This window comes from Polypterus senegalus, chromosome 18, assembly GCF_016835505.1.
Source record: "Polypterus senegalus isolate Bchr_013 chromosome 18, ASM1683550v1, whole genome shotgun sequence".
In the NCBI taxonomy this organism is placed as follows: Eukaryota; Metazoa; Chordata; class Cladistia; order Polypteriformes; family Polypteridae; genus Polypterus; species Polypterus senegalus.
The window spans coordinates 7,421,637-7,446,838 of record NC_053171.1 but is presented as its reverse complement, the minus strand read 5'-3'; the positions used below and the strand labels follow the sequence as shown (position 1 = coordinate 7,446,838).

The 25,202-nt window shown below is 42.6% G+C and overlaps 1 protein-coding gene across 4 annotated transcripts in view; it reads right to left on the bottom strand.

The window, feature by feature from the left end:
• LOC120518989 (neuronal PAS domain-containing protein 3) overlaps positions 1–25,202 on the bottom strand; it is a 716,144-nt gene that overhangs the window by 404,184 nt on the left and 286,758 nt on the right. For all 4 annotated transcript variants that reach the window (XM_039742042.1, XM_039742043.1, XM_039742044.1 and 1 more), the window contains one exon: positions 9,314–9,558. In XM_039742042.1, coding sequence (XP_039597976.1) covers positions 9,314–9,558 — 245 coding nt within the window. The remainder of the gene's footprint in view (positions 1–9,313; positions 9,559–25,202) is intronic.

Sequence of the window (25,202 nt, the reverse complement as noted above, 5' to 3'; positions counted from 1 at the left end):
GCAGCTGTGCAAGATTAGGATGAGAAGTCGACAAAAGCCTGGGCGACTAGATTTAGCTGTTTTCATAGCGATTGCTGGCACTGCTGCATCAAGGGATGTGTGGGTACGAGAAAGGAGCCAGCAATGGGGGGGTCTGTGACTGCTGTCACAGCCGTAGCTCTCCTCCATTGTTGTTTTGCCGCACTGCTAGTGCAGGCTGATGACAACAGCACTCAGTCCATGAGTATAGGCAAAAACAAACACATGAATTTTGATCTGAACGTTCTCATTCAAGTCACATGGCCAGAAATCGGGTACGTATGCCATCCAGGAATACACGTGAAAGTGACTCAAATTACACTTGAAAAGATCAGTGTCCGCACAGCCCTGAAAACATGACGTTTGTGTCACATTCGGGGGGGAATCAGATTTGAGTCACTTCAGCCTGGCAATGTGAACGTATCCAAACAGGCACGAGATGATAAGACACATGCAGGGGACACAATACAATACTACAATGATACAGAGAGCAGCCTTGGGACAACGGACAAAAACAATAAATAATATATGTAAAATATATGTAAAAAAGGACTGGCTTAAAGCAATAACGCAAACAGGGTATTAAAACAATGACAACTTCATGCATTATTCACTTCTTCTGTTTGACCCTCATTAAAGAAAAATTAAATAAAATTGAATGCAAAGTTTGCTCGAATGTTTCGCTTCCCTCACTTGTTTCTCTGAACACCTAGAAAGTTTGACAATGCATGAAAATTAGTAAAGAGTGAGTGGCACACAATTTGGTCTTTCTAGACGGCTCTTTTCAATGACTCTTCTGATTCGTGATCGAGGCACTACCCAAAAATCAGTGTAAAGATTCCTGCTCATTTGATTCATGAAATAATCAATATAAATTACACAATGAAACGTCTTATTTAAATTAGGCATTTTAAACATGCTATCACGCTTCCTGTGGTGAAAAATGACAAGGTCACACACATTTGTGGGTTAAATATATAATTAATTACTTATAAATTAATAAACAAAATGATTTCTATCTTTATAAACACACTTTCAAACATTCACCTTAATAAAAAGATCTCTGTGTGTTTCAGTTTGTCCATTCGGTTGCTATGTCTCTGTCATTCTAACGGATTGTAGCATCACAAACATTTTTATCAATAAAATGTCGTGCACTTGGTGCCGATGGTGCATCACAAACTTGAACACTTTCTTACAAATCTTATACCAAAGGGTATTTAACAGAGACATGTATGTGCTGCATTTGTCATTTCAACAGATGGCGCATCACAACCATTTGTAGTACAGTAATGCATTTTATCAGTGCTAGTGTTTGTGATGCGCCATCTGTCAAAATGACAAACGCAATGCATTTTATTATGACATTCATTACAAAGTACATTTCAATAGAAAGTGCAGTGCAAACATTAAAGCTGAGGTCTATGTTGATTACTTAGATTCCAACCCATGTTAGATGCGTAGCACAGCTCGCATATATCAAAACAATGTACGGATGATTAAATTATAAATATGTGATATGGTCAGACGGAAACCCCTCAGGACTGCCATATATACCAGGCTCTAAATGAATCAAACAAATCAAATGAGTGAAAAGAATCGATTTACTTAAACGGCTAATTTGAAAGATTCAAATCAGTCAAGTGAACCAACATGCCCATCATTACCAAATGTAAGGGTCAAATTGCAGTGTGCATTCCTGACATCTAAATAGAAACGCCTAGATGGGGTGGTCTTGTAAAACGCAAGAACCAATAAGAAAGGCGAAAAGAAACACCCACAGAGGGCAGTTTGTGGGCACATAAAGCAACAGGAAAGAGGAAGGGTGAGCAGTAACTCCTACACGGGGTGCCTTTTATTGTGCCTAATAAAGACCAACCAAGGCCATGCACTCTTTACATCGTACTCCTTCACATGGCAAAACCTTCTGCTGAATTTGGTCTCTTTACCCCTTTCTTCACTTCTGATCCCCACCTGTATTTCTCACAGAAAGCATGCTGGGTATTGGAGTTGTCTTTATTACTTACATAACGACAGACATGTTGGCGTGTGAACCAATAAGCTTGAGTACTCTAAGCACAAACGCCCTGGACTCAGCTATGAACTGCTCTGTGAGCTAAAAGGTGTCTGCACTTTCCAACTAAATGCACACAATGCAAAAGGAAGAGTTACTAGTGAAACACACAGACCTAAAATAAAATGCGACCAAAGGCTAGATATAAACAGCAGCAAACTCTCCAGCCAGTACTGATCAACGTAAGAACCTGCTTATGAATCCCGCACACTCGTGCAAAGTACACAGAGGGGCCTTATCAATACATGGGCATGCACAGACTGTGCTTTAATTATAATAAACTTCTCTGCCTCCAAGTAAAGTGCCCACCAGGTTGCCACTACCTATATTTCTTTTTTTTAATTTACAGAACATATCAGGTCATAAGCCTTGTACTAAAACTAAGATTAAGGTTCTAGCCCTGGTAGACAGCTCTTAGCATTTTATTTATATATTGATTTAACAGACATCATAGACGAGGCTGACAACTTACTAACATTTCAGAAACAAACAACATTTTATAAAATGACATAACTGATATGTACATATTACACTGAAAATGTGAAAATGAATGCCAATACCCTGCACTGACATGGACGTGTGGCTTCGAAATGCATACACGCTGCTTTGATTCAAGGAGGAGATGCAAACTGCATTCTGTGAAATTTTAAACTACTTAAAAATATATATATATATCACAATTGTAAATGGCAGTGTAACCATAAGGCACTGGATGAGCATGGCCTGCTTAAGGTTCGTAATTAACTCTTACTTTATATACCATTATCATTTTGTAATGTTATAAAAAAAAAATGAAAATGCCAGCCTTACCAAAATGTCGAGTCCAAAGGTACAGGTAAGAGGATTTAAGATACCTAGCAACACTTAGCAGACAGACTTAAACACATATTAAAACACTAAAAAATAACAAATGGATGAGAAGACAAAGAAAAAAGTCACGTGGATTGCACAAACAGCCTTTAATATAATAGCTGCACTTCCACAAAAATCAAACAAACAGACAGATAAACAAATAAATACAAAGTGATTTGTAACTCACTTTCAGGAAAAAGTGTTGGCTAAAATAATTTCATCTCATGCAAATCCATTCATCCTCTGGCTTTTCTTTTAAAAACAAGATCACAAAGGCAGGAGTGAGAAACATAAACTGGTCAGGATGCCAGTCCACCTGTGATGTAATGGGACAATAAGGGGCTGCCTGTCATCATACACGCATGAAAGAAACTAAACAACACAGACAGATGTGACAGTATTATATAAGATAGACAGAAAAGTAAATATACATGAAAGGCACTATACTACATAGGCTGATGGGAATACGAGAGCACTATATGAGAAGCACTATATGATAGATAGATAGATAGATAGATAGATAGATAGATAGATAGATAGATAGATAGATAGATAGATAGATAGATAGATAGATAGATAGATAGATAGATAGATAGATAGATAAGGCACTATATAACTGATAGACTTCCACAGCTCTTTCCCATGATAGCTGTGCACTATAATATGACACCCCACACCCTTCCTCCCCTGTCATTTGAGGACTCCCTTTACCAACAGCAGGCATTTCTTTGAGTTGTATGACAGACGTGTGCCTGTAAAAATAAAAAAGAAAAAGAAAACAAAAGGCCCAAGTGCCTTGCTGCTTTTCCCAAACACGCTGCTCATGGATTTGTGGGGGAAGAGAGAAACTGAGCGTGATGATACCTGTGAGAAGGACTCGCTAAAGAGCTTTGTAATTGGGATGTGTTTGAAAAGACAAGAGGAAATATTTGGAACAAATCTAGTCAAAGCTGACATAAGCTGCAATTCAGAACAGTCTGGTGAGAGGGTTTACGGGGCTCAGCAGCATGAAACAAAAAACACAGAAAAGTGAAAGAGAAATGTAAAAGAGCTTATCACCCAGGGCACAAAGAAAATAAAGCAAAGATGCCGCATTACAGACGCTGGGCTTTAAGACGTCATCTTTAGGATAAAGACGAGAATTACATCCTAAATCCTTTGTCATTTAAATCTTTCTTTTCCGTCTCGGCTCTTTCACATATCAGTGTTGTGAAATGGAGACACTTATTTTGCTGAATTTTATTCAACAAGGAAAGGCCACTTCTGCATCTACACTCAGTATTTCTACTTGTTGTGCATTGTGACATTCACATCTGCCACTTTAATAGGTTTAAAGGGTCACACAGTATCCTTTGATATTTAATGCACCTATTCAGAATTATCATATCAGGCATCTTTCTGATCTATCTATCTAATATATAGTGCCTTTCATATCTATCTAATTACACCCAGGGTTTGATTTCTGACTTATGCTTGTTTTATGTTTTTTTCTTATTATTTTTGAAATATTATTTTTCATATATTTTTTGCTTTCATGTAATTTTTTGTTAAAATTGGCATGTTTATTCCTTATTTACTTGAATCTATTCCTTATGTTTAGTGGGTGGCCTCCCAAGGGGTGGGACCACCATGACATCATTCTGTGGGTCCGCCCCCAGCCTTTATATGGAGGTTGAGGCGTGGATCCCAGTGATGTGCCACTGGATTAGTGGAGTGGTCATCTTTCTTGTGAGTTTTGTTTGTTTCCTTTAATTTTTCGTCTTAACTGAATTTTGCTTCTAGTTATTGTATTTTGCTAGTGGACAGTGGATTTGGATTGCCTTTTTAAACAAATCCCCTATGACTTTTATTTGCCTTTTTCATTTTTGCTCATAATTTGAATATTCCTTTATACATAAAGATTTTTCTTGGCTTTAACCTGTAAACCAGAGGGTTTTTTTAATAGTTTCCTCTCCCTTAGATAAAATGTTGTATATCTGGAACATTTAAAAGTATTTTTGAAGTGTTTAAAGCCCGTACCCCATTCTTAGGCCTGAGCAAACCTTGAAGCCTGCCTGATGAGTTTGTTATGTAGTGCCTTTCCTTTTAATAAACAGTTTTGCCTCACATTCTCTGTAACCTGGGGATTGGCTACGATGCACTGGCTTCCATTTTACTGCAGTGTCCTCTTTTACTCTCTCATTCTCTCTGAAACCCCACTGCTTAAAAGTGCAAGAACAGGAGGGAATTGGGGGACAAGTTTATTTAGAAGAAGCCCTTTGGGTGCAGCCTTTTTAGCGTCAGATTTCACTACTAACTGTTTAACGAGATGCCCCCGATGTGTACTGTCATTCGAGAACCACACTTGGCCCCACGAGACTACAGTGGTTCTAATACAATCACAAAAGTTTCTCTAATAACCAATTAGCTTTAACACATGGCTAATTAAGGCTAAGCTAAGAGAAGTAACCATTAGGACTCTCAAGGAATGGCTGCTGAAAATGGGGCTTTGTAGTCATATGTGAATCGTACATTAAAAAATGATCCATTTCAAGCTCTAATAGCCATTACAAACACTACTCTTGGCTGGAATCTTGATAAAAAAAACAATGATATGTCAAAAGCTTGAACATTTCTGGGTGTGTCCAGACTTTGGACTGGTACTGTAAATATCAATGTGTGAACACGCCAGCAGTTGATGGAGGTGTAGATTTGTGCATGTGAGTGAGCCAGTGGGTGTGTTTGTGTGCTTTCTTAAGCGTGGCATTTGGCGATGCCACGCTCTGCATACATTCTCCGGCTGGAATAGCTGCATGAATAATAAATACACAGGTGGGATACGGTGGGTCAGCCTCTGTGTGCCAACCGAAAACAAGTGGAAAGGTCAGGCTTGTTTGCAAGTGTCCTTCAGCAGATGTGAAACGGCGTTGACAAAGACGAGCAATTTTCAGGAAAAGGGAGTAAATATGATTTGATGGGTCAATTACGGTAAAGGTCAATTGGGAACGGGGGGTCACTAAATGAGATGAGCTGGGAGGGGGAATGTTGGGGACACAGAGATTTTTTTTTTTTATTTTTTTTTTTTGGAGTCACGTATGCATCAAGAGAATTAGCCACTTATTCATTCCCTGACATTTTGCAGTGAAAATCCCCAAAGTTTTATTCTTTTGTTTTTTTGCCATTACGTTTTCCAGGACATTTTCTTGCAAAGTTTTACATCCCAAAATGGAATGAATTAAATTTTGGGGCAGGGAGGTGTGGGGTCCCCCCCAGTTGCTTTCGCTTGTAACCGGTCCTGACACGACACAAGCAACCGCGTCTGTGCTGAATCTTGAACTAAAGAGCATTCGCCGAGCGGAGTGGCTTTGCCGAGATTTCCCTAAAGGTTACAATCATCACTTATTAAGTGGAAACGCCTCGGCACAACTCAGTGCAGTCAAATCTCACATAATAACATATTCATAGCGACGCTGACACAGACGCTCGCAGAAAAAAAAGATTGAAAGACAGGCTGCCAAAGGAGCGGAGCGCCACACTTCCACAAACAAAATTACAAATGCATCCCGAGAAAGCAAATCACAAAAACATCCCGACCTGCTCTGCAATATTAAGACGGACACACTTATTAACATTTGCGGCGGATTTGGTGTAAACTCAAAGGTCACTGATGGGTGGTGACAGCGGGCGAATACATGAAGCAAATGACCGGGGACCTGAAATGCCAAATTCCAAGTCCACACTGGAGTCTTCATGTAAAGGTGTGTGGAGAGACAGACTGCCATCAAAGACATCACAAGCTGAATCCTTTTAGAGAAAAAGCTTTCATTAGATGACATCGGGGCCTAAAGTGTCAAACTGTTTGTAGTGCCAGAGATGATCCTGGACAGAAATCAGAGTCGGACTGATGAGGTGTAATGTAAAAATATTAGATATAACAAGAAAATGAGTGACTGAAGCTTGAAAGTACACCTCATGACAAGAACTGAGGAGGCAGACTGGACCCATCAGCGTCAGTGCACAGAAGGGATTAAAAAAGCTGAAAGGATGTTGGGATACACAGCGGCCACCCTGTGTGGGGTAAAAATGAAGAGAAGTAAAGTGAGACCTAAACTGGAGTGGCTCATGTTAACAGTTCACAAAAAACGCAGAGCAGCGCCACAGCGAACCACGGCCAGGATGATGGAGAGCAAGCAAAGTAGAAGGAGCTAAATGTGGAGATCAGAGGAACACTCAACCCAAAAATGATAATTTCTTTGATCAGTTACATTGTATGAGTGACCAAGAAGAACCTTTGATCTCATTCTTTCAAGGAGAACAGAGATCACCAAATTATTGTTTCTACAACCTTGAATTGAGACCCAACAGCAAACAATAACAAAATGTCCAAGAAAGAAATCAGAAAACATATGTTGCATAATCCAAATGTCAGGTGTCCAGTGGTAACTAAAAGACTCTGATGCAAGTAAATCATTTCATTAGCCTCTTTACGTGTGGCCATAAGTGCATTCAAGCCTATTCACGAGGGACGTCCATAAAGTTTCCACACTTTTTATTTTGAACTCTATTTATTAAGAATTTCAAAAACAAATGACATCACTTTTCTGCATAGTCACCTTCCTTTGCAATGCAATTCTCCCACTGCTGTACCAAAGCTTTAATGCCATCAGCAAAAAATGTTTTTGGTTGAGCGTGCAGCCACTGACGCACCGCTGCTTTCACATCATCATCACGCGGCTATAACTGGACGTCCAGAGCACTCTGCATCTGTCACACTCGTACGGCCATTTTCAATCATTTCAATCCACTCATAGACGACTCTATGAGAGAGGACTTTATCCCAATACTGAGCACACATGCAGAGATGAATTTGTGCTCCCAGTGCACACAAAGTGTATGACAGAGCGCTGTTCCTCTTTGCTGCAATTTCTAAGTTTCACAGCCATCTTCACCACAGGGTGACAACTCCTATACTAAACTGCAAGGGCAGACAGAACTAGTCGCATGACATTCTCAGACACAACCAATCACTGCTCCTCCCGCCTTTACCATATCTAACAAAAATATAAAAGTGCGGAAACTTTTTGAATGTCCTTTGTATATAGCATCTTTCACATCTACCCATGTGTCTACACATCTATCATTATTCATGGTGCTGGAGAATGGCAATAATGAGTAGCACATGCAAGTAACAATTTCCCTAGACTATACATGTAACAAAAGGGACCTTACATTATATTTAAATAGCACCTATCTACCTACCTGTTTATTATATAGCTCCTTTTACATCTATCCACCACTAATCGTGGTGCTAATAAATACTAACGTGTGTTTTTCACATCTATCCATCTATCTCTCTGTTATATAGCACCTTTCATACCTATCACCAATTATGGCTCTGCAGAGTGGTGACGTGTTGTATGATGACTAGCACATGTATATGTCTGAACTTCACTGGACTCTGCACACTTGGAATACTTTGAGGACCTTCATAAATGGCAGGATCGAGGAGCTGATGAGATATGCTGCTCTCATGCTGACGTTCCTTATGATTCCAGATTGCTCAGGACTACTGCGGTTGCACCCTGTACAGCTTTGCCCCCGTTCCCACCACGGTTGACTCGGACACCCAGAAGTGTGTAAGAATGCATAAGAACCCCTTCAGAATAATGACTTCCTCCACAGCTCTATCCAGCTCCCTGCACAAACAATGCGCCTGAGGGATGTGAGGTGATGACAAGGCCACGAGGGTCACAGTCCCCTCCATGTGTGGCCCACAGTCAGAGCGTCACTTAACTTCAGGAGCTCACTCTACTCAAAGGTCAATGCAAACACAACCAGTCACTCCGGCTGGATTTTAATCGGATTTATTTGAGATAAACCCACCCCCCCCCACCAACCACCTCTCGGCCTCATCCTTGCCATTTGATGTACTGTTCTGGTGACACATTCTGTATTTGTTGAAGCGTGCAGTCAATTACAGCACAAAGCATTTGTGCCAAGTGCTACACTGCATTTCTGTGTGGAAAAAAAATGAATGAGTCATTGATCCCAAATAAGAGTCGACTGGTTTGGATCTCTTACCGTGACAATGTGCGCCCTGATAGTCCCAATGACAGGCGCTGCTCAGCTGCAATGTGTCTTCAAGGTTATGTGTGCTCATTAACATTACATTTACATACATGTAACCCCCAAGCTGCCATTCTGTCCCAACACTGATCTGTTTCTCTTTCTTGACACTGTTGACTCTTACGGGGTAAACTGTACTGCTGTCATAAATCTTAACACAAAACCCAAATCTGTGACATCTCAGTCTTGGGACGTTGCATTATATAGCACCCACATTTGATTTCACGAGGCACTGTGCATTAAGACACCCCACGGAGGCCTTACCTTTCACCGAAGTGTTTGGAGGTGGCCCTTCTATCCTGATGTTCCAGGGAGGATCACCTTGATTTGCAAAGTCTCGCATTTTTAGATAGCTGATGGTGAGGCGGATAATGGAGGCTTTGTCAAGCTGGCTGGTGATGGCACCCGGGAGCGGCAGGAGTTTGGCCAGCTCGTAGAATTCAAAATTTTCTTTGCCTCTCCGAGAACGAGCCGCATCTCGGGACTTTTCCTTCCTCAACGCTTGTAGCCTTTTTGGGGAGGAAGAAGAGAAAATGGCATTGTCACTAATTCTGAAAAATTAAGCCTGTCATATCAACAACATCTTACACCTCAATGGATTGCATGACAACAGAAAGGGAGGGCCTGCCTCAATTTCATTCTCCTAAGTGACAGTCTTTTATGTCTTTACCACATGTCCAGTTCTCAAAACTCCAGACGTAGGCCTCTAGGCTCCAATAAGGTCTGCCATCCAAAATCCGCCTTACCCCAGAAATCTAGAAGGTGGCTTTTTCTGGGGGACACATAGTTGTAGATATGGGAGAGAGGAGCTATGCAAACCTCTGGCTCACAATAACAACGCATATTCAAAAACAAACACAAATCCAAGCAATAAAGGAATCCAAAATGCTGGACAGAAAGACAGGCTGAAAAGTTAAAGTTTAATCCATAATCCAAGACACAAATTCCAGAGCCGAGTTCATAAACCAGGAAGATCACTGAAATGGCTTCTGAGGACAAGTGAGATGTACTTTTTAAAGAGAGATCAGAAGATGTAATGTAAGTCGTAAAACGAGCAAAGGTCCAAACTGTGAGTTAGTTCCTCTCTGTCACTACTGACAAATCACTAAACGAAGATGCAGACAAAATATCGTTGCACAAAATTTCTGAAACCGAGAAGACTGAATAACAACAACAACAAATATTAATACAGGCACTTGTGAAACACGATCTCGGATGACCAGCGCGTGTGTGACCCTCAATAGGGTGACATCACGGGTCACAATCTCTGCATAGCAGCATGGCTATGTACAATACATGGCGTCATTATAACATGTTCACAGCTTTAGTGATTGCCTTCCACACAAACTAAACTTTAAGTATGGATTATCCATATTGTAAAAACAAGACAAGAGGCCAAGAACTGACATGTTTAATGAACGCCTCGGTGTTATGCTGTCTTCGCACGCTATCAGACAGGTGGGAAATCTGAGTTTCTGAGTTAGAAATTCCATATGAATGCCTTACAGTGCCACAACTGCAGCATAAGGAGGCCCCGCTACCTTAGGCTCAACATATAGTGGACTTAATACATTAAATACAGGGCTAGTAAATCAAAAAAACAAAATTAGAATCATTAGTAATAATAACATATTATCTATACAGTCAATTCCTGTTAATCTGACCACCTCGGGACGTGATCATTTTGGTCCTAATAACTGGCTGGTCCGATTATATGAACATGCCCTATACATGTGCAACCAAGATGGGACGTGCTATAAGTAACATACTAAAATGTCATTATGACTTTTATTGTGCTGCACATGCGTATGGCGAATGTACAAACAAGAACTACATACATGTACGTGTATGGTTTCTTACAACTTTATTTATTGAAAAAGAAATCTACAAATTCTTCGAAACAATCTACACGACACTCAGCATGCGAAGCAGAATAAAAAAGGTTACATTACCAAATTCCAGTCAACGTTTGAAGAACTTGTCTAGTGTGATCTGACGCATTCTGTTTACACACTGCACTTGTTTACGCTCGACTTCATGTTGCCAGCTACTGGGCGGTCCATTTTAGGAAAGAAAGGGCAGGCATGTTCACCCCCACTGGTTTGCACTTGGTACAAATTTTCCAACTTCCTGACCTTTGATAAAAGCATAAATTCTCCTGGGGAGCCCAGGGATCCTCCCGATGTTGCTGACCTGCTTTACATCCGCTTTCCGCGTGCGACTTGTGGTTTCTTTTTCTTATTCTCTGTCACATTCTTTGGTCCGATTAAACGGAATTTTGGTCCAAATAAGTGAACAATATTAGGCTTATGTAATATTATCTGCTCCGGTTCTTTAGGATTCGGTCCAAATAAGCGGCTGGTCCGATTAACCAGTGGTCCAATTAACCGGAATCGACTGTGTATATATATATATATATATATATATATATATATATATATATATATATATATATATTGTCAGGGATGCCAGGGGCCACGACCCGGCCGGGACGCCATGAGGGACCAGATGTGGGTCTGCGCCCACCCTGGATCATGTGGGGGCCGCCTTCCTGGTTGCTTTGGGGGCCACAGGTTCAGGGCATGGAAGCCCCTCCCTGTAGGGGCCCGTGGTCACCACCAGGAGGCGCCCCAATGCCTTGGGGACTTGTGACCGCAGCACTTCCACCACCCCAGGAAGTGCTGGGGGGAAGATTTAGGAGGACACCTGGAGAGCTGCTGGGAGAACAGCCGGCACTTCCACCACACTGGGGCTTGGCCAAGAGGGGAATGCCGGGAACCACCTGGAGCTCGTCCGGGAGTATATAAAAGGGGCCATCTCCCTTCATTCAAGGCTAGAGTCGGGTGGAAGGAGGACAAGGCAAGAGAGGAGAGTGGAGGCGGCCCGAAGAAGTGGCATTTGTGGCCAGGACTGTGTTGGGCTTTGTGCACTGATTTTGGGCTGGGTCTGAGTGACCATTTAACTGTAAATATATTTGTAAATAAACACGTGTGAACAAACAAAATGTCCGCCTGTCTGTGTTCGGGTCAAGGCCACAATATATATATATATACACACACACACATAAAACTGTATACAGTATATACAGTATCTAATATATATATATAGTATGTCTGTCTGTCTGTCTGTCTGTCTGTATGCATCTCACGAGAGAACTACTTCACAGATTGAGATTGTGTTTTTTTCTATAGTTTGCTTGAACATTCTGGTTGATTTTGCGACTTCTCTCATCGTGTCGAGTATCATAGCTGACTTGCAGGAGCGATATATTCACGCTAATCTGAGACAGAGGCTGCGGGCCAAGGGGAGGGGGAAGTGTGATGTCAGGAGTGGGGAGCCGGGCAGGACCCTCCTCACCATCCTGGTTCACTACTATGCGAGCGGAGCCACGGTGGATGGCTAGTTGTTTAATAAAAGGTAATAAATAAATACTTGTATAATAACAATAATCTTACACAAAAAGTATAAAATGTATGTGTGTTTGTTCGTCACACATTTACACACTAGGCTTGCGTTGTATGCCAGTACTAGATATGGTTGCAGCATTTAGGGATTTTCTTTTCCAGCAAAAAATGTCAACTTTCCTTAAGAAGACGTCAGTTTTTTATTTTGGTCCACTGTATTAATCTCTGAGGGCAAAAATGGTCTTTTTGCTTGTACACTACACAAACAAAACCTCTAGACTTCACAGAGAAACTCCCTTTCCCCTTATTGCTTCGATGTGATTGGGACATTCTGGTTGGAAAGTAGGAAGAGGTGTGTAGTGCGATGCGATGGCACCGCACGCCCCTTGGGGAGGAGAAGACATGGGTTTGGTGTTATCTCTCTTTTTGTCTCACAACTGTTTTGGTGTTGAGGTCCAAAAGCTGGTATAAATGCCAAAATCAAAATATGCGCACCGATTCAACACAATTCCACACCCTTGGCCCAATCTAAACAAAACTTTATACACATACTAGCAAAATACCCGCGCTTTGCAGCAGAGAAGTAGTGTGTTAAAGAAGTTATGAAAAAGAAAAGGAAACATTTTAAAAATAACGTAACATGATTGTCAATGGAATTGTTTGGTCACTGTTATGAGTGTTGCTGTCATCAAGGATTTGATTCTCATTATTTCTTTCAATCAGGCTCGTATTTGGAGGACGTGTTGTGTTCAAGTTATATTCCGTGTTTGTCAACCGTTGTAAAGATAACAGGTTTCATTCATTCAAGTGTTCACTACCCAAATCGGTACTCGTGAATCTAAGATGTTTAACAGGCATTCCCGGTATTAAGTTGTGGATTTGCCTGCGAATATTTAGCGGCAGCGTGTCTAAGAACTTAATTTAAACTTAAGCTTACACCTTGCTTTCCTATTGATATGTCTACAAAGGCTTGTTCAAATTCAGAGGGTTATTCCTTTCCTACTGCATCAATAAGCAGCTCGTCTTCCTCTTTATCTGAGACATCACACACTGCATGCACGGGTTTACCTTTCCCAGTCCTGCAAACTTTAGCGAACTGGTTCAATTTACCACATTTTTTACACTGTCTTCCTTTAGCTGGACATTGACTTCTTACACAGTGTGCTTTGTTTCCGCAGTAGCTGCACTTATGAATATGCTTGTATGCGTCACTCACTTCATATTCTTTTGCTGCCTTCTCAATTGTGTAATGCGCTTTTTGTTCAGCGCTCTTTGGAGCTCTTGCTTTTTGTCTGCGTATGTCGTTCACAGTCTGTTCACGTGAGCCGCTCGGAGTACATGCATCGAAGGTTCTCAGCTGTGCTTGTACTATCTCGTGCGATCTTGCTATGTCAATGGCTTTATTTAATGTTAGCTCAGACCCGGCACTTAAAGGTTTCTCTTGCACTATTGCCGAGTTTGTGCCAAACACTATTCTATCTTTGACCATCTCATCTTTGTTTGCATAAGCACAGTCTTTCACCAGCAATTTCAACTCCGTTTCAAAGTGATCAAAAGTCTCATTTATACCCTGCGTCTTCTCATTAAACTTGTATCTCGCGAATATCGTATTCGTCTTAGGCGTGACAAACGCCTCGTAGCGGCAGCGTGTCTATTGGATTGCTGCTGAAGGACGGCCTTATATGGGCAGGCAGCCAACTACGTGGGAGGCGTGGTGATGGGGGACACAACTCCACCTCACACGGCGACCGAGCTACAGGCTATGGCCGTATATATGTACGTAAGTAGGATTCAGTTATTACCGTTATGCGTAGAACTTTGAAATGAAACCTGCTTAACTTTTGTAAGTAAGCTGTAAGGAATGAGCCTGCAAAATGTCAGCCTTCTACCTACACGGGAAGTTGGAGAATTAGTGATAAGTCAGTCAGTCAGTGAGGACTTTGCTTTTTAATAGTATAGATTCCATTTTTGTAATAAACAGACTATAAACAACTTTGGAAGGCAGAATTTTGTCCCTGGGGGTACCCTGGTGTTGGTAGGTGTGAGTTTCACTATATTGAGTTTTAAGTTCTTTGCCTTTCAAGAATTTTGACCCCTAAATTTAAATTAATAAATCAAAAATCTCAAAGCTCCAATTCCTGGAAAAGTCAACATCCTGTATTCACGCAAAGTGATTTGTCACACGTGATCAATGTCATGTTGTTTTCTAACCCACATAATCAAGTCCAGGGTTGAGGTCTATCGTACCTAGCATAGGGCGCAAGGCAGGAACAAACCCCAGGAGGGAGCGCCAGTCCATTGCAGGGTGAACACACATTCACACACTTGGGCCAATTTAGTGTCGCCAATTCACCTAAGCAGCATGCCTTTGGACAGTGAGAGGAAACCCACGCAGTTTCAGGAGAACATGCAAAGTTCACAGAGGGAAGACCCTGGACATGAACCCGGGTCGCCATACTGTGAGGCAGCTGCCCACAGGGGATAATAATCCGCCGCTCCAGGGGTTGGCGCTGTGTACGAATGTCTCTTCTCGTCCTCCAAATGCAGACCTGAAGACTGACGGCACTAACACCACTGATGTCTCTTCCGGTATCCCTCTGCTTGGACCCACCTCTCCCTGCTGGAAGTCCTAACGTCTCTGGGCAGTCAATCCATAAACTTGTGCCTGAAAAGACTTTTTTTTTTTTTTCTCTCTTCTCAATGCTGTTTGTTTAACGCGTTTATTTTCATTTCAATTTGCCTTTGGGTGCCTCAAACCTTTACGCTTGTGTTGTCTATTCTCTTACAGCACATAATTGTTGTCTGTGAGACAAGTATTTCTTTTTTGAATTTAATCAGCATTTACTCATGTTTTTTGTCAACACTATGCCTCCTTAGAAAATGAATGCATTTGGCAAAGTGTCTTCTGCTGCCAAATAGAAGTTAGATAGTTCTGCTTTAAAATTAGTTATTCAGGCAATGCTGAGTGCTTCTGCTAGTAATATATAAACAGAAGGGAAAAAATGAAACAGAATTTACAAAATAATATTCAAAAGACAAAGAAAAGAATCTAAAAAAAGAACAGACAAATGAGCTAGGGGCTCATAACCAAGACAGAGTCTAGTGAGAAGTCGCTTGAGACGGCCACCTCCATTTCATGTCCTCAAACAGTCAACCTGTCTACAGACCCACAATGTATTGAAAAACTCATCAGAAACATCCAAGGACTTTGTTGGACAGTTATCTTATCCAAAGATCTTGACCATACATTGTTCTCCACTCTTGTTTAATGAATCTTAGCCTGAAGAGGTCTATTCATTTTTTACATTTAAGATGTCTCACGTAAAGGTTTTCTAATGTTGGTTCTTGTCCTAGTGTGTATATAAACACATGGAACTTCAGTTTCTGTATTACATCTTGCCTGAAGAAGGGGCCCGAGTTACCTCGAAAGCTTGCATATTGTAATAAAAGGGGTCATTTTGCTTGCCTTCTCACTATGTCCTCAAACAGAAAGGCTGAACCCGGGGCCTGCAAGTCAGTAAGCCACAGCTTATCAAGTTGAACTAAAAGAGACCATTCTCAACTTGTGCTTGCCCCTCCCATTATATGCTGCTCCTCCCCCTGAGTGGGTCCAAGTCCCAGTGCCACTGGTCACCACTCATCCTCTTTGGGGGGTCTCGAACTTGGGGTCCTGACATTTACACAGCAACCTTCTCTGCCACTGCATAAGCTGACCTGGAGTTTCTCAGATTTGCTGCCAGCCAGGCTGGTGACCAGTTTGGCACCTGCCATAATGAGCCTTGCATTCTGTGTGGACATCTAGCAGCTTGTGCACACCTTTTTATCTCATGTCTGCTTTGTAAAGTGCCCTGTTTTCATACAAGTTACGAATCTCACCATCTTCTGTACACACGGCAATAAACTTGACTTGACTCAACCTGATAAAATAAAGAGCAGCTTTTATGTGTCTGCATATATGAAAAAACAGCCAGCACTTTGTGCCAGTCGCTGTACCACATAGATTTTCAGGCCCCACCATAACGCCACCCTGCTTGTCATAATCAATTTATGGGAGTTTTTGCAAGCATCACGAGTGTAATTGGATCATTTCAGTCTCAAATACAGATGCACGTTGCGCCAAGTGGCAGATTGCTACTGTAGATCATCTCGGCGTCGGTACAAATGCACCGTCTGATGGTCCGCTGCTCACACAATCCATAAAAGACGCTGGAATGGCTGTTTGGAGGCAAATAGCAGAGCAGCAGCAAGATTTCATTCGGTCCACAAACTTGGTGAGCATGATGTTCAGGTGCCAAGTGGTGCTTGGCATGCCAGGATGGCGTGACCTTCATACTTGAGTCACATGTATCAGTTATTGTAGGAAGCAAACATGTGACATGAGAATTTGAGCTATCAGGATAGGAGATGACAGAATCCAATGTATCAATGCTTATGTATGCTGAATGAGTGCACAAATGGCACCTCGGCTTTATTAGAGTTAATAATGCAATCAAAAAAAAAACAAAGTAATGGTGCTAATGAAAAGGAGCACAATAAAAATTCCAGGGTAATGGGGTTGGTATTTGTTAAACAGTATTGGCCAATGTCACCGACAAGGTCTCAATCCTCTCCATTTCATGCCCTCACACAGAGGGGATGGCCATAACTCCGGACCCTCTGAGATAGTTGGTATCAGCCTGTAGAGTTGAGCTAAATTGAACAAATTTCTGACTTCTAAACCGCAACTGCAGTGGGATTTAATTACACAGGGACAGACTCTATAAACCTCACTCTTCCAGGACAAGCCCCCAAATGTCACCAGCAGGAAATCACTCAGGGTTCTGCATCCTCACATAGCCGTGAACCTGGGGGGGGCTCTGAAACAGTAAGCTGCAGCTTATCCAGTGGAGCTAAAGGGAACAGGTGGGCAGTGCCTATAAAGAATAGTTATATATCAGGGAATCATTGTGGAATTCATTTGGTTTTTGACTCTTTAATATTAAAGTCAAATCTGATCTCTGCAAAGTGATTTAAATCTCTCTCTCTCTATATTATATATATATATATAAAATCCAACGTCCATCTGTCTGTATGTCTGTCCGCTTTTCACAACTACTTAATGGATTTAGATTGGGTTTTTTTTCTAGAATTTGCTTGAACATTCCAGTTGATTTTGCGACTTCTCTCATTGTGCTAAGTATTGCAGTACCGATTTATTTGTGCGAATCCGAGAGATAAGCAGCGGGCCGAGGGGAGATGGAAGCGGGGTCCTCCTCACTCACACGCCAGCCTCTGTTCGAGTCGCTCTATCGCTCGCCACATGTTGGAGTGCCCCTTGCCTCCACTTAGCTGGCAATACCTGTTTGTTCAGCAGACATTACCATCTAGAGATTGTTAAGGAGTAAAGTTTGACGTTTTTGAGAGAGATCAGAGCTACGTGTGTTTTAGAGGGTAGCTGCTGATTGGCAGAGATATCACAGCCATGTGCTCTTCTCCCAACGCAGGGGACGCTCTCCCATCAGGGATGAACACGATCAGATACAGTCCCCACGTTTGACACTGGAGCGTACCTACCTTCCGCATGGCCAGAATTGCATTTTATTGTTTAATTTTAATTTTTTTTTTATGATTTTTAAAGTTTGTCTTGCTTCACTGCTATGTGGGCGCAGCTAGTTATTTATAAATACAAAATAAAAAAAAAGAATCATGACACAAGCATTTAGACCCTTTGCTTTATCTCACGATCATCCCTTTCCATTGACCATCACTGAGATGTTTCTACACCTTGTTTGAGGTCCACCTGCGGTCAGTTTAACAGATTATACTTGATTAGGAAAGGCACACACATGACTACAGAAAGTCTCACAACTCACCAAAACCCAAGCCATGAGGTTGAAGGAACTGCCTGCAGAGCTTAAAGACAAGATGATGTTGAGGCACAGATCTGGGGAAGGCTGCAGCACTGAAGGATCCCAAGAACGTAGTGGCCTCCATAATTCTTAAATGGTAGAAGTTTGGCAGAACTACGGCTCTCCAAACTGAGCAACAGTGAGAGAAGGGCTATAGCAAGAGAGGTGACCAAAAACCTAACGGTCACTCTGGCTGAGCTCCAAAGAACCTGTATGGAGAATCTTTTAGAAGGACAAGCACAACTGCAACACTCCACTAATCTAGTTTTACAGCAGAGTGGCCAGATGACACATGAAGGCCCACTTGGAGTTTGTGAAAAAGGCACCTAAAGGACTCTCAGATCAGACTGTGAGAAACAAGACTCTGGTCTGATGAAGCCAAGACTGAACTGTGTCGCTACACTTCTCATTGTCAGGTTTTGAAGAAACTAGGCACCGCTCCCCAACTACACAATACCATGCCAACAATTAAAGCCTGGTGGTGGCAGCAGCAGCAGCATCAGGGACTGGAAGACAAGTCTGGGTCAAGGAAAAGCAGAACAGAGCAAAGTACAGAAATGCCCTTAAATGGTCACCTGCTCAGAGGGCTCTGCACCTCAGACTGGGACAAAGGTTCACCGTCCAACAGGACAAAGCAAAGACAACACAGGAGTGGCTAAGGGACAACTCTGGGAATGTCCTTGAATGGCTGAGCCAGAATCCAGACTTGAACACAATCAAACAACTCTGGAAAGACCTGATGGATGGTGTCCATCTAAACTGGTAAGAGTTTTGAGAGGTTGTGCAGGAGAAGAATGGCAGGAAATTTCCAACTCCAGGTGTGTGAGGCCTGTTGTTATATTCCAGTCAGGGCTCCTCCCTTGGCTGGGGTTGAAATACCATTTTATGTCTGTTTTATTCATTGTTTATTTAGTTTATGTTTAAGCATCTTTTATTATGTGCTACAAGTTTTGAGGAGGGACCACTTCCCATAACTGTCGAAGAGACTGGCTATGGTCCCTTGCGGTTCATTGTGAATGTGCTTGTGAAGTTGGTGAGTTCCTATGCTTTTGTGAACCTGTGCTCTACTTTTGTAACTTCAACACTTGGATTTCAGATTGGGATTTTGTTTGTTTTTGGGATGGCCTTTTACATTGTGCGCCTCAGGGCTTATTTTTGTGTCACAGAGCGTTTTAGTTAAAATACATTTTTTAATTTTAAAAAGATTATTTGTTTCCCTTTTGGTGTGACTAGCTGGGGTTTAACAGTTATTAAATCGTGCTTACGCACACTCAAGTTCATAACACATTTCACGTCACATCCAAGAAGACTCCAGGCTGGAATCAACTAAGTGCTGAGTGAAGGGTCTGAATTCTCATGTCAATGTGAGAGTTCAGATTTTTAATTTCTAAAATCCTGTTGTCGATTTGTCTTTCTGGTGTATTAGGTGTTGTTTGATGAGGGGAAAAAATGATTTGCAAATGATTAGCACAAGGCTGCAATGTAACAACCTGTGTAAAAAGTGACGGGGTCTGTATACAGCTACTTGTGTATTGAGAAATACCATTTCTGAAGAACAATACTCACTTGGTACAGCACCGATCCAATTCATAGCAGACTCACTCATTCTTTTGACAGCAAATTCAGACCCGTTGACAACTGCACAGAAACACAAACACACCACACACAGGCAGCAGCCTCCCCTCCTCTCACACACCGTGCTGCTGTTTGTTGTTTAAGTTTTGCTTTCTTCATCTTATGTGTCACATGACCACAAAGGGTTCTCACCCGCCCACCTTTGCTATTAAATGATCATTTGCTTTCTACTGGTTCTTTACAGTATCGTGTATTCCGATTGGTCAAATTCCTCGTCTCCACAGGTCAAACCAGGGGGCACTCCAATTAACTCCGTGTTAAATAAGGCCGTGCTGATGATATCCCGTATCCCCTCGGTGGATAATTCGACATCAAAGAAACGTCTCCTTGGGTTACACTTAGTGGTGAAAATTGGGAAATCAGGTTTTGCTCTGGGTTTTTGGTCCTTTATTTCTGTTGCTTGTGCTGTCATCGCGTTAGTGTATCCTGGTGTTCTTACTGCTCACAATAATACTAAACGGCATTGACAGTGACATTCATGTCTCTGGTGACTCTTCCTATGAGGTCATTAGACAGATTGGGAGGGGATTGGGGGGCATGAGGTCGCTGGAAAGGGGTGTGTGGCGCAACCCTATATCTCAACAAAAGGACGAAGGTCCAAGTCTTTGGAGTCCTGCTGCTGCCCGTTTGTGAGACTTGGACGCCATCCATTGACTTGAGATGAAGACTGGACTCCTTCATGTGTGTCTCTCCGGAGATTCCTTGGGTGCCGCTGGTGTGACTTTGTGTTACTCACGGAGATCCGAATGAGGCACTTGACCTGCATTGTGAGGGAGTGTCCGTTACGGCACTATGGCCATGTTGATTTACAGAGGGTGATCTGGCTTGCAGGATCCTCATTCTTGAGGACCCGAGTGGCTGGACCAGGCAACTGTAATACCCAGCTGCGGCAGACAGAGGGTCATTTCCAGAGGGCGCGACTGGACCGTGTCCCGAGCTGTTTCGTCGTGTGGTGTACCAGTGCCTGCTTCCCAACCTGACCTGACCTGACCTGACAATAATCCTGAGGACTTTGTTCTTATCTCTGTTCACAACTAGCTGTGAAAACTAAAGCCTTCAAACAATTTCAGTGCTCCTTGTGGTTCAGCGCAGGCACGTTAAGGCCTGATTGTATCTGATCTCTTTGTGCTTGTTGTTTCTCCTTTTGATTTAACGCCTTCTCCACTAGTAAAGTAAACGTGTGGCCACTTTCTCTGTTGTCTGCATTCTCAGTTCTCAGATGTATTGCGCGTTATTTTCGCTTTAGCGGGATGTTCTTTCTTTGAAAGCTGACAGTAAACATTATGAAAATGGTGCCAAAAAATATCACTTCTCAGAACCATACTGGTGTGCATAATCTGTTCTGATAGAAATTAATAAAGAGACCTTATCAACAGAGAAATCTGCAAATATTTCCTGGACCCCCCGGCTTCTCTGTCAACACAACAGACGAGACCCCACAAAAGGAACCTGTGGCTGTGCTTTCTGTCTCCATATCCAAGATACAAGTAGAATGACCTTGCTGTGAATGACTGGTGTGGAGATCAAATCAAGACAAGCACACCGACAGTAAGTGACCCCACACTGGTGTCTCCAGCTTTGATTCCCATTTTGCTTGACGTTTCCATATTTGCAGTGAGAGGCGCTCTATTTCTATGCTGCTGTGCCGTCTGTGCTTTAAGGTGAAACAAAGACCTCGGCACTTGGTTACATGGTGACCCCTGCTTGGCCTTCAATTCATTGTGACACAAGCTCAACGTGCAGTATATGGTGACCAACGATCAGCCTGCTGTTCACGGTGACCCTGGACACAGGAAGACCAATTTAACATACAGTATGTGGTGACAATAATCGGTCTTCATAACAGAGTGACAGTTCACAGTGGTCCCTTCTTTGCCTTCAGCTCACTGCAGCTCAACCTGCAGTATTTGGTGACCACTACTTGGCTTAAACTTCAACGTGACCCCTGCTCAGCCATCAGGTTTGAGTGACCACTTCCCAGTTTAAAGCATAAAGTGACCCCTGCTTGCCCTACAGCTAATGGTGACTACTGTTGAGGGTACAGGTCATGATGACCCCTGCTTGTCATTCACTTAACTGGAACACCAGCTCACAAAACATGAAGACCACTTCTTGGCTTACACAGTTCATAGTGAGCCCTGCTCAGCCTACAGACCAGCATGATCACTACTCGGTCTACAGCTCATGGTGACCACTGTTTGGTCTACAGTCCATGACGAATTCTGTTAGGCCTTCAGTACATTGGGTTGTCTGTTCAGTCTACTGGTAACGGTGAGGCATCGCTTGGCCTTCTATTCATAATGACCCCTGGTTGGCTTAAACATTACAATGACCTTTACTCAACCTATAGTACATGGTAGACCCTGCATGACCTTCAGTTAACGGTGACCTGTTGTTGGCCACCACTTTATGATGATCCTTGCTCGGCCAACAGTTCATGGTGACCCCCGCTCAACCTACAGCACACAGAAGCTCCCTACCCTGCCTACTGTTCATGGTCAAACCTGCTTGACATCAAGTACACAGTAATCCCTGCTTGACCTACAGTTTATGAAGGCCATTGCTCAGCGTGTTGTTTATGGTGACATTACACACCGACTTCAATTGGCCTGCAGTACACAGTGACTGCCAGCTTGGTCCTCAGTTCATGGTAACTCCTGTTCCATACTCACTGTATGGCGCCCCCAGCGTGGCTGCTTATACTTTATGAAGATTTTTGTTTGGCCTACAGTTTATGGTGACCTCTTGTTTGGACAACATTTAAAAATGACCTACACTTAACCCAGGCACAGCCTACAGTATTTGGTGACCCCAGCTCAACCAATAATACACACTGACCCTTGTCTGGCCTACATTTCAGGGTAGACCCTAGTTGGTCTACACTTTATGATGACCCCAGCTTAGCTCACCTATTTAGTCTTCAGTTCACACTGGCTCCACTTTGGTCTACACATTATAGCGACCCCTGTCCTGCCCACGTGTCATGGTGACTTTTGTTCTCCATGCAGTTCATGATGACCCTCATTGGCCTTCAGTTCATGGTGACTCCTGCTCTTCCCACAGTATATGGTAGGATCTACGTAGCTTTCAGCTCACTCTAACCCCAGATTGCACACCTAGCCTACATTTTATGAAGGCCCTGTCCAGCCCACATTATATGGTAGTGCCCACTTAGACTTCAGTTCACACTGACTCCTGTTTGACCCACACATTACAATGACCCCAGGGTCAGCTTACATTTCATGGTGACTCCTGTTCAGTCAATGGTGACCACTGGCTCCTCAGTTCACGGTGAACCCCGCTCTTCCCACCGTACATGGTAGCCTCTACTTGTCCTGCAGTTCACAATGACACCTGCTCAGCCTACGGTCATACATTTTCAGAGACGTGGACTGACCTAAGGACACCCTGATTGATTTTGAGCCCCCAAACTGGCTAATCACTTCACAACTGAACGCCCAAAAAAAGAGAGAGAGACCACAGATCAATTAAAGCGGCTGAAACTTGTGCAAATGATCATTTAGGAATGCAGTAATTGCTTTCATCGGGGCAGAAGAGAAATGTCACTTTAGATTAGCGTCTTCTCTCCTGAAGCTACGGATGACACAGCTGATAGAAGCCTAAATGCCAAGACCAATCAATTGCTTTTGTGGCTCGGCCGAGAGCACTAAAAGAAGCCATTTGCTGGGATCTACTCTTCATTATAGTAAATGCTATCTCCTTGGTAACATAATTCCATTTCTCATATCCTCTGCCGAGGTGCATTGTCCTAACAGGTAGTGTTTGTGAAGAAGCGAGGGGACGATCTGTCACTTTAACACAAGGAATTAAGTGGCAACGCCTGGCCACCTTACAGGTTTTCATATTGTCTTGTATGCACGTTAAAATACGTCAAGAATAAATGAAGGCCTTGGTGTTACTTTCAAAAGCGTCCCATGTCATCGAGATAAACACGTTGGCATGTTTCCTTTAAAGCGTCAGCCCGAGAGAGCCACAGATGAAAAAGGAACTTGAATCTTCTATGGAATATTTAAAAAAAAGAGAGAGATAGAGACAAAATAAAGCACTAAATGACAGGAGCTCATGGTGACAACAGGTTCACACCCAAGTTAAAAAAAAAAAAAGGAGTTGTTTTTTTTGACAAAGTCTGTCCCATATGACAAGGGTGAAATGTATGAAGGACAATGTCAAGAAGGTACAGAATTGTATGTGCAAGTCCAAAAAGGACCTCAAGAGGGCGTCATACTGAGAGAAGGAATAGTTTAATCTGTCCTTTAATCGATAATCTGATGTGGACACCAAGAGTGTAAAGGATGTGACCAAGGATTACGCAAAACAAGACCTGAGCTCACACCCAACATGGCATGATATGAGGGGCCTGGCCAAAGTGGTACTGAGCAGCAAAAAGAATTTGACAACAGGCCAAATTCCAGCACAAACAACACAAAAGAATCATAGATATCTTTCAAATGTATGCATCCTATTATACAACTATTTTCCAATCTATCATCTCACATGCACAAATCCAAGGCATCTTAGCGACATTACCAAGGTAAGAATGTACAGACTGGCATCTCGAGAAACACAATCACTAACGGCCTCCTCTCCTTCACCCCCAGCCAACAGGAAGAAACCCACTGAAGCCACTTCCAACTTGGCCCCAGTGGTCCTACCTCTGACACCCTGAGGTCTATTTAAAAGACCATCACGTTGTAAGCTGCCATTAACATGACACCTGACACCAGCAAGCAAGGAGCTCCCTGACGAGACTAAGAGGAGAGACACCAGAGGATGAACGACATATGCAGCACTTTTTGTTTCACCCTTTTTTCTCTTTTCCACAATCATACAAAAAAAAGGGCGTACTGACTGTTCTAGCTCTCATTTATTTTTTTTTTACACTATATGCCTACCTCCACTTGGGGGTGTCGCAACACCCCAAACCCCAGGCACAACCACAGTGGCACAAGTCCCATAAAAGGTGTTTCTCTTTCTCTTCTTTATTCCTCCTCTGCTTCTTCTGTGTGAGCTTTGTCCTCCTTCCATTTGGGTGAGGCAGAGAGGCGCCTTTCATAGAAAACCTGAGAGTACTTTCAGTGCCAGGGCACTGCCCATAGAAAATACTTCTGGGTTAGTCAGAAGCCTCACAAAGTAGGAATCATGGATCTCTACAACACCTCCAAGTCAGCAATCACAGCACCTAGCAGAGCTGCTCCATGGCGATAC